We start from the raw sequence: 10334 nt of genomic DNA, 5'->3' as shown, positions 1-10334 counted from the left end.
CATTCCTGCGTCCTACCTGTGTTGGCTCACAGAGTCTTTAAAAATACTTAATTCTGTATAAATCATTTAAATCATAAATCATTTTAGCTTAAGTTTCTCTAAAAACAGACCAAGAATTTCAGAATTCACTGGATTTAGAATCAAAGAAAAATGAAAAAAGCCCACCAAAACCAAAAAAACAGAGACACAGAGTATCTAGCCCAGGGATTATCACTTCCTTCCATCAGTAAAATGCTTCACTAGAGTAATATGTCAAAATAATGCCCCCAAAACAAGCTACTTTGTTTATATAGGACGCAGAATACAGCTTCTAAGGCAACTGTAGAATCATCCTTTTTACCCACCAGGACAGGAGAAAAGGTTACAGAGCTGTAACACATCCAGGCTGATGATAACAACAATCACATCTTCGTACCTTCCAGAGTACCTACCCTATCGTGAGTGTGTTCAGAGCTAATTTAGTTGGGAAAGAAGTGCCAGATTACTAATTCATATGGCCAGACACATATCGTATCATTTCTGTCAAATATTAGCCCAAGTGCTACTACACTTCTAAAATGAAGAAAACTATTTGGCAAATTCATCCTCTGTGGGAATTTCTACAGCAGCTGGTCTGTGAGAGATGCTCAATTAAAGCAAGACTGATGGCTGCTGCTTGACAAATCAATTCAGAGGTGGCAAATACAGAAAAAAGGCACAGAAGCAACTGTGAAAGCACTGCAGAAAATTTGATGTTGGCATAATTAGTCAAGGAGGAGTCAAATAGAGAAACAGTATTGTAAAACTATGTATTATTCTTAACAATCCTCAAGAAATAAGATATTCACTACTGTTTTGACAATTATCTAAAAATCAGAAATGCATTTTTCTTCCTTCATACGACATAATACAGTCATAAAAAATCATATTGTCAGTAAAACAGAATTAAAAGATTCAAATAAATCTTTGAATGAGCTCATCAGTAATCCACAATAGTATTTACCTATCAACCAAATACCTCAGGAACCATTTGCCTGCTGCAATGCCGGGTTATATTTATCTCTATCAAGTCACTATCAAAAGAACTCCTAGGAGAAAGCCAGGTTCAGGAAGACTACAGTTAGATAACCCTAATAAAACTCTGAAAATAAAAGTGACTTACAAAAAAAATCCTCATACTGCTGCTGCTAAAATGGGTCATCACCACATCAAATTTCTCTTGTGAAAAACAGGATTATTTTCCTAAATTAAGGAAATGGGACACAGCTCCTGATAAGCAGCAAGAACTCTGTCCAGGCTGGCTATTAAGGTAAAGCCAATTGTTTATAAAGAAAAAAAAAAAAAAGACATGCAAAATCAAAGCTGTGCCTACCTCATCAAAGGTCTCTGTCATTTTTTGCATGACATCTTTCTTCTGCAAACTTTGAAACATCTCTGCTGTTACCATGCCTGGAAAAGTAATGTTTTAAAAACAAGAATTACCAACAACCGTATTACATTAATCAAGTCCAAACCACAGTAAGGACTTTATTTCAAATTTAGAAACACCAAGAAAAGGCAACTCTGTTTACACCAGTACAGACAACATATATATAAGGAGACACATAAATTCACTTATAGTAGAAAATACTGATGAACCAAACCCGAAATTCATGTTAGAGAAATCTGCCCTGTGCTGTCTGGCATGGCTATTTTCTCTGTCCATTCATCTACTTCAAGGATTTACTAAAATTTTGCCCACTGCTAGTCTAAAACCCCAAAACATTTTACGTAAGAGAAGGCATATTATTGGGAAAAATTTTGGAGTGTAAAAAAGTACATTTTAGCTGCCTAAATACACTCAGAAGTTTCAAGCTAACAGAATAGTCTTCTTAAAACTTTCTTGACATCCTGAAGCATTTTGCTAGCAAACTGTCCCAAGAAGTCACTGTGTCTCAATGTTTGTTATGAAATAGACAACTTCACAACCCTCTTGTAAAAGTAACTGCAATGAGGCAAGAGATTGCTTTTCTAACCACCAGAGCGGGTAGCTTAATTTGCTAGTTGTTTATTTTCAAAGAAAGATACTCGCAAAACAAAAGGATACTAGGAAATTACAAAGCAAATGGCAACTGAGATATTGGATTTTAATTAGAACAGTCATCAAAGCCATCTTCCCTACATGGGGATTCTGCAAAGTGATGTGACATGCCACTTCAGAAACCTGACTTTGCAAACCATGTTCAAATACAACTCTGAGAGTTGGTATGCTGTAAACACAAAGAATTTAACCAGCAACTTTCTTTGCTATTAGTCCTGCGCATCTGGAGTTTGTCTTAACAAACAGTACAGACTACAATTACATGATTTACTGGAGATAAAAAAATATATTTTAGAAAGCACACTTCAGACTATTCTCACCCACAGACAATAAAAAAGGCTACTAAGAGGGTAAATTACCTTGACAGCCTGAGCACTGAATGAAGAAGTTGATCAGATCTAAAAGTGCCACATTCCTGTCTTGTTTATAAGCTTCAACCCAGTCATCTACTACAGACTAGAACAGATTAAAGAAACTCATTAGTCAGGAGCTGAACATAGCATGCTGCACGCCGTTGAGGACATTCATAATAAAGACAAACTAACATTGTTGCATCTCCATTAAATTATAAAAATGAGAATAAACTCCACACCATTTTGTTCCATTTCTAATAGTACATGCAAAAGACTCCTTCTGGGGCAAAATGAAGTCTTGAACTGCTCATTCTGCTCTAGGACCGTTGCCATTCACAGATGCTTTGCTCCCCGTTAACAGGGAAAATAACCACAGCTTACAAAAACCAAAACGTCATCCTTCTGATTTCTTGCCAGCACTGAGGTAATAATTTAATTTAAACAAAAAAAAAAACAAATCAAAACAAAACACAACCCACGCATTTAACCTCTGCACCATCTAATAATTAATATTAAATTAATATCAGCAATTGTCCCTGGGAGTTCTCTCTAGTATCCGGTTTGTGCAGAAGGCTGAAATAGTTCACATATTACACTTAAGCTAAAAAAACAACTCCAAATTTCATTTCTAGGGCAGTCCAGCCTACAGCCTGTATGTGACACAGGCCCGTTGGGACAATCCATCCAGGCTTCAACCCACCGGTAGTGCCACACAGCTCTAATGAATTCTAGCAGCAGCAGCCTAGACTCAAGTTGCCGCTTTGCAGAGCAGAAGTTGAGCTCTTCAGGGAGCTCTGCTGAAGTTAACACTGCTGTAGCATGGCAAAAGTCCACCCACATGCACATCTTGGAAAAACTAAGGTCTAACATCCAAAATATAAATGTACTTTTCATGTATGCACACACACACTTTGCTTACAGACAATAAACAGTGGAGACATATGTATAACCCTGTATAAAAATACATGGGGCTCCAGATTTTAATCATTCATACACTCATACAAACATAATATACACATATGCTCAGAGAGTATGGTGAGGTGGGATTCCTCACACTGAAGAAAGTTGCTAAGTGTATAAAGTATATAGATGCACAGGGAACCTGACTATTATGCAAACTGCTGCCAAACTGCATTGGAATAGAGGTAAAAGAAAAATACCAAAAGGTAAGCTACCAGAAAAAACAAAAAAAGGACTGATTTTCAGAATCCTGACCAACCAAAACTTTCTAGTGATGGACCTTTTCTGTATTTTTTTAAAAATAATTCCCTTTTCACATGTTCAGACATTGATTTAGGAAGACTGGTTTAGGTATGTATTTCCTTCCTCTTTTTAAGTATCTGACAGCTAGTTTTTGACTAATTTCTTGAAGATGCATTCTTTTCAACAGCCATGCTCATAACAGTTTTTTCCATCAAACGTGTTTCTTCCCCACCTATGCCAAAACATAACGAAATTTCAACACTTCAGAGTACAACTAACTGAAACGAACACTGTTTATCCATCTTCCCTCCACCAACTCCTCTCAGAATTCAGAGCTAGAAATACCTGCATGGCCTGCTTCCCCATGCTAACCACTTCAAACAATGTAACTGCCTCAACCACTTCGCCATTCTGCAGCTGGCTCACTCTTCTGCTACTGGAAGAATTTCTCCTCACGTTTTCACACTGTTCTCGGACCTTCCGTTTCTCTCTCTGAAACAAGTCAAGCAAAGAAAGCACGTGAGAAAATGCAACACGTAACAGCCATTCACAGATACGAGAATTATCCCCTAATAACAAGTTTATTTTACTCTCATTGTAAGGATTTCCCCAGGGTGCTAACTTTTAAGCTTCAAGGACATTGATAAAGCCTTATCAAACATGACCATACTAGAAGGAGACGAAAGAAAGGGTTTATCAGTTTGACTTTTTTTCCCTCAAAAATGAGTCATAAGCATAGGAAGCTATAGCAGGAAAGAAGGTTCTGAACAGTTGTGTACTACCCAGAAGGCATTTTTCAGTGGCAGCTGTAATTTCTGAAGAACAGACAGCAAGCAGAAGCTCTTCTACATCTTCTCACTCACAGGGTAAACACACAACGTGCAAATTAACATCAGCTGCGTACAATGCACAGCTAAGGAAGAATACACACTGAAGTGAACTGACTGTTCAAAAGCCAGCGTTGAGGTTCTGATGCCAATGAAACTTGGTCGTAAAGCTGTAACCAGTGACTAGAATTTAGGTGCACTGTATCGCGATTTTTTTATCTAATACTCAATTTTGTAACAATTGAATGAGACAGAAAATCAACTCCGTAATAATAAAAAAAATAGTAAAAAAAATTTAAAATCAACTTACTGGTGTTTTCAGGTTGCCATTTCTCACACAGCTGCCATTCTGCACAGCAGACTCAGGCACAGTCTCATCACAGACAGCATTCTCTCTGAAACATGTTGAAGGGGTTAGCAGTGAGAGCACAGAAATACACACTTCAGTACAAACAACAGAAGAAAATAAAAACATATGTAAGTATTTTAATATTTTTAATGAATCATTTGGAAGTTATGTGATTTTGTTACTAAAAACCAAACAGCTAACTTTAAAAGTACACCAGAAATTTGGGCCTTTTTCAAACTACTGGCTTTCCTGTAAGATATACAGGTAGTTAGAAAACTAGCAAAACTATCAAAGATATCAAGGAAGTAGAAAGTAAGTAAATGAAATAGAAAGCTGATGTTGACTTAAGGCAGCTTTTGTTGACTTAAGGGCTTTGCACCATGAATCAATAACACAAGTATGCATCCACTTTGTGGTTGCTCTAAACAAAACATGGTAATCACATTTGATGGGTCTACAATTTAAAACGAGAGGAAGAAACTGTTTTACTTTGTCTGTAAAACACGTTGAAGAAAAAAGACACATAAGAAATTTCATTTGCAGGTCACCGCTAATATGATGGAAGAATAATTTTATAAATAAAGATGCACCTTCTGGGAGATCTGAAGCCATACATTTATCTGCAATGAAATCATGCCACTTTTCATCATTCCCAATGCTAACAATATGCTTTGCCAAAGGTCATGTTTGAGCAGACGAGCTGGATCCCACTTGTGCAGCAGGTCCAGTACTGGTAGCTGGCTGCTATGGCCTCCTTTTAAACTACGGTGGCCAGGACATGAAGCCAGTTGACTTGTACTATAAGAAGGCACAAAAAGAAAGCAAATATGAGAGTGTACAGTTACTTTATTTTCATGATACTGCTGCAACAGGAGTGTGTACCATCACAAGTGACCACTTTACAAAGAAAAGAACAGTGTATTACACTGTCAGATATAGTCAACTCTCCAATATCCAGTGTTGGCTAACCCAGATGGAGAATTAACTGTGCTACAGATGCAGAGCCAGCTCGACCCCGGCTAGGTTTACTAATGCCACATAACTGCTGTTGTTGTTCTTTCCAAGGCTGTTTCAGTCAGACATTGCCTCTGCAAAGCAAATCCTGAGGCTGAATAGCATCAACTACAGGACCCAGGTCCTGATGTTTTGTTAGTAAGAACAGACAGAAGTTTTTATTTAAACACATCTTTGTTTACTCGTTGAATCTATTGGGACATTTCACCATAAGAGATGTAGAATCAGGCTTCCAAAGACTCCTATAAATATAAAATTCTATAAAAACATATCAAATGTCTAAATACAATTGTGCAAATGCCTAAGTTCCCTACAGAGAAAAGTCCTACAAAAGTTAAATTAAATGAACATCTTGTCATAGAAAAGTTAAAAATGTGCCACAGTGTTTGACAGATGGAAGTCAAGAAAATAATTCAGGACGAACCAATTCTTTCAGCAGCTGTCTGGACTTCTGCATGTTATAGAAAAGAGACAGATGAACTATAGTTCCCAACCAAGTCAGCACGCTATAAGTAATAGTTTGCAAGTTTTCAAATGTTTTCTTTGATTTGTAAGTGCAAGCCACAGAGATTGAGTATCTTGAGTACCACCAGAGACTTCCTAGTTGAAAATAACAAGCAGCAAGAGATAGCAATATGTATTGCTTTTCTGATGCCAGTTAGCTCTTCCCAGATTCTTCTACAGACCACAAATAAACAAAAGGAATGCAAACATGTTTGTCAAGGAGCTGCTTCTCCTATGTGATTAAATCCTTTCACTCATGACTTCAAAGAAGAATGCAACATTATGGGTTTGGACTAACATGTTCTAACTTGCACGGTTTCACTAGAAGTACAACTGAGATGCCAGCCAACATCATAGTAACATGTACTACCTTTTTCCGCATTATACCTCAACATAACACTCAACACACATTCAAACAATTTTCCTGAATTGTTTGCATGTACTATTTAGCGACTTACTCCATCCTATAATGAAAATAAACGCATTGCATTTGATTACAGTGACTATAATTAAAGCATTTAAATAATGAAAAAATCAGAACTGCTGCAGGACAGTTCAGTCAAGCACTTGTCTGATCACGTACTGCTTTTAATACCTCTGTCTAGAATATACTTCCTTGAAGCTTTAACTCATGTGTCACTTTCCCAAGAACATCCTGAAGGATGGCACTACAGATGGCATCTACTGGCCCTGTGCTACTTACTTCGTCAGCTTACGCCAGGCAAAATGCACCTGTGGCAAAAGGGGCTCAACAAAGTAGGCGAATGCCTGGTATACAGAACAACACGCCTACCAAAGCTCAGCAAAACCTGCAAGGATGAGAAGAACGTTGATCTACAGCTTCCTCATGTTGGGCTAACAATGCCAAGTAAAACAACATATCAAACCAGTTAGAGTGACTTTCACACATGCACCAAACATCTGTCTTAAACGTTCAACAAGTGTAACTAAGCACTAAATACTACTACTAAAAAGCCATTTAGTTGCTGAATTGTTTTGGTTATCAGTGCACCACAGCACACAGCAATGCCACAGGAAGCACCATGCTACAACAAACAACCTACACAAAAGAAGAGATTTTTTTTAATTCCAGATTCTATCAATACTCGTACTTAAACGTCTGCAGGAACTAGACCAGAGCCTAGAAAATGAACCCCTTGAAACCACTTAGAAATTAAATGAGTTATTTTAATGGAGTTTTTATTTGCACAACTAAGGTTCTGTTGAAGAAACTGTTAAAAGAATTAAGACATCCTCTTATCTTCTTGATCAAAATAGGAACCACTGCACCTAGTTGAGGATGACGTATCCTGGTTTGAGGTAAAACAGAACTAATTTTCTGTTTAGCAATTTTACTTTGCAGTTAAGCCTCTTCTAACCAACTGAACTCTCTGAAATTACCAGCATGTTGTTCAGACACTGTTTGCTCCAAGAGTGATAAGACCTATGTATTGTTTATGCCAAGGAATGATATTTAGAGAGGCTCTTGCTTGTACTTATTGCTGTAAAAAACAAGGTCAGCTGACTTTGTTGTTTGCCCCATTGGTGGGTCAGAAGTAGAAAAGTGTAGAGGGGTCACATCTGTGGGGAGAAGCGGACAGGACAAGTGACCCAAAATTGACCAACAGGGTATTCCATCCCATCTGCCTCATGCTCAGTATAAAAGCTGAAGGATCAAAGGGTCAGCCCTCTTTCTTCAATGGCTGGTGTCCAAGGAGGACTCTGTCTGTTCATCTGCCTTTGATCCCAATCCATGCATTCCTGAATCCAGATCTGGAATCCAGTTCCCATCCATTGCCAAGTCCAGTCTGGGACCTTCCCAGTGCCTGCGGTGATGTGATCATCATCCTGGGAGCTACATATGGTTTTATATATATTGTATATATTTAATTATTTTCTTTTTATTATTTTATTATTAATATTTCATTAAAGTAGTTTAGTTTTTCTCTAAACTCGTAAGTCTCTCTCTCTCTCTTCCTCCTCTCCCGGAAGGGAGATACTCCCTCCTTCTCTGAAGGGAGAGAGCTCAGACAGCATCTGTTGTTTGTTTCAGCAGCCAGTCCGGCCCAAACCACAACATGTGATTGCTTATACATAACTCCATTTAACACCTTTTCAACTACTGGACTGCAACAGCAGGTTTGTCAAATTTTGAACTAGGTTTTGTTGGAGTTTTTTTGCTCCTGTTAGTCTACGCCATACCGAGCATTATTGTATACCTAAATTCACCGCCTCGTGCACTGGTAAGAAACAGTTCTCAGCCATTTACTTTGTTTCCATCGGCAATCAGTAAGAAAGCATAGGCAGAATTCCATTCCTACCTCATCTTAATGTTGACCTTTATACTACATATGGTTACATATGGCTCACAGAATTGCATAGATAGAGAGAAATGTGTTCCTTCCCTTTCACTAGCGCTTGAAGTATTACCAATGAGATAAAACCACTTGAAGCAGGGAAGAAGCAAAATCCTTCACCTAGTCCCCAAATGCAATATTATTGTGAGAATTTCTGAGTTCAGTTTCGTCATCTTAATAAACATTTGGAGCAGATTTTAGTGACTCACACTTAAAACCAAAGCTACCTCTTTAACAAAGATGTAATATATTCCTTTAGCTGTGTAAAAGAAACAATCTGTGGTACTGGAAGAATCCTACCTGTAGATTTTTATAATTATAGATTTCAATACAACTGCTTTATCTTTTAGAAGCAACATAAAAAGCTCAGTTAAACTATCGCCAGGTGCCTTCCTGACACTTCTGAAACCAAGAGGCTGGCTTCAGATGAAACATACTGGAAAGGACATCAGGGAAGCTATATTAATTGTCATCATGGACTACGAGGAATACATCTCTCAGCTTTCCTTAGAGCTTAATGTAGCAAAAGACCTGGAGCAGACTTGCTCAGAAGGTGACAGGATCACCAAGGCTAGGCTGCAATGAGTCCAAAGCGTACAACACTGGACATCTAAGAAGCTTCACTCTTTGAAACCAGACATGTCCAAGTGTTTCAACTTTATCATTTATTCATTTATATCTGCTCTTTCTACTTCCAAAACCCATTCTCTAAACAATTATATGAATAATTTGGTTTCTAGATCATCTCAACTGATGACTGAAAAGATACATTATGAAAGACAGACTTGACGTATTCCTGAAAAACACAAATATAAAGAAGCAGTGCCCCCCTCGTTGCCAACAGAGAGACTACAGATTACTTAGCACTCTTCCCCCTCAGCATCCCCAAATTGACCCCTGAAGCGAATACATGCGTTGACTATGAATCTGTTCATATCTTTTTTCAAAGTAGGCTCATTTGCACTGTAGCAAATAAGGCACAGAAAAGCTTGTAAGGCCAGGGTCCCTGTCAATCAGCATAAAACACTACATCAAGAAGAAGCTAAGCAATACATAAAAGGGAATAAAACAAAAACATTAGTAACAAGACATAGTGGAAATCCCCTTTTTTCTTCCCTCCCACCTGAAGTGACACATTGTAGACTGCCCCACCATCCGAGGGGCACAAAATCGCGGGACAGCGCCCTAATTTACCAAGAAATTTTACAGACAACCTGCGCCAGGTCTTACTTTTGGCTGGGAAGGTTACCAGCTGCATTGGGCTCGTCTATCATTTCCGCTACATTATTTCGGCGGCGCAGACAGCAAGCGAAGGCGGTCAGCACCGCTTCTGGAGGCAACGTCGAGAGGAGCGGTAGCGTTACAAAACTTAACGAAGCTTTGGGTCTTGTGGGCGAAAGAGCAGCCAAAAGCTGTGAAGAAAAGGAGGGGAGAAAAAAACAAACAACAAAAAAAAAACAAGCAACAAAAAAAAAAAAAAACAACAAGAAGAGTTAATTCTAGGTAGGTCCCCCTAAAATTAATTCAGGAAGTCCCCCGCAAAAAACAGGTCGCAGAAGGGAATGCAACTCCGACAGAAAGAAATTAATTCGATGAGGAGAATTCGAAGGTGGGAGCGCCGCACCTAGCGGCAGCCTTGACGGGGCGGCGCGTACCGAGCCACCGGCC

At 38.5% G+C, this 10334-nt stretch overlaps 1 protein-coding gene across 1 annotated transcript in view; it reads right to left on the bottom strand.

Moving 5' to 3' along the window:
* LOC104283886 (cohesin subunit SA-2-like) overlaps window positions 1–9940 on the bottom strand; it is a 60847-nt gene extending 50907 nt beyond the window's left edge. The window contains exons 1-5 of the mRNA XM_009882121.1: window positions 9897–9940; window positions 4753–4837; window positions 3961–4107; window positions 2419–2515; window positions 1352–1428 (exon numbers count right to left, since the gene is read on the bottom strand). Of these exons, the coding sequence (XP_009880423.1) occupies window positions 1352–1428; window positions 2419–2515; window positions 3961–4107; window positions 4753–4837; window positions 9897–9940 (450 nt within the window). The remainder of the gene's footprint in view (window positions 1–1351; window positions 1429–2418; window positions 2516–3960; window positions 4108–4752; window positions 4838–9896) is intronic.
* Between the last annotated feature and the right edge of the window lie 394 nt (window positions 9941–10334).

This window comes from Charadrius vociferus, unplaced genomic scaffold (assembly GCF_000708025.1).
Source record: "Charadrius vociferus isolate BGI_N301 unplaced genomic scaffold, ASM70802v2 scaffold273, whole genome shotgun sequence".
NCBI lineage: Eukaryota > Metazoa > Chordata > Aves > Charadriiformes > Charadriidae > Charadrius > Charadrius vociferus.
Note: the sequence above shows the minus strand (reverse complement) of the source record. Positions and strands in the feature narration are given on the sequence as shown.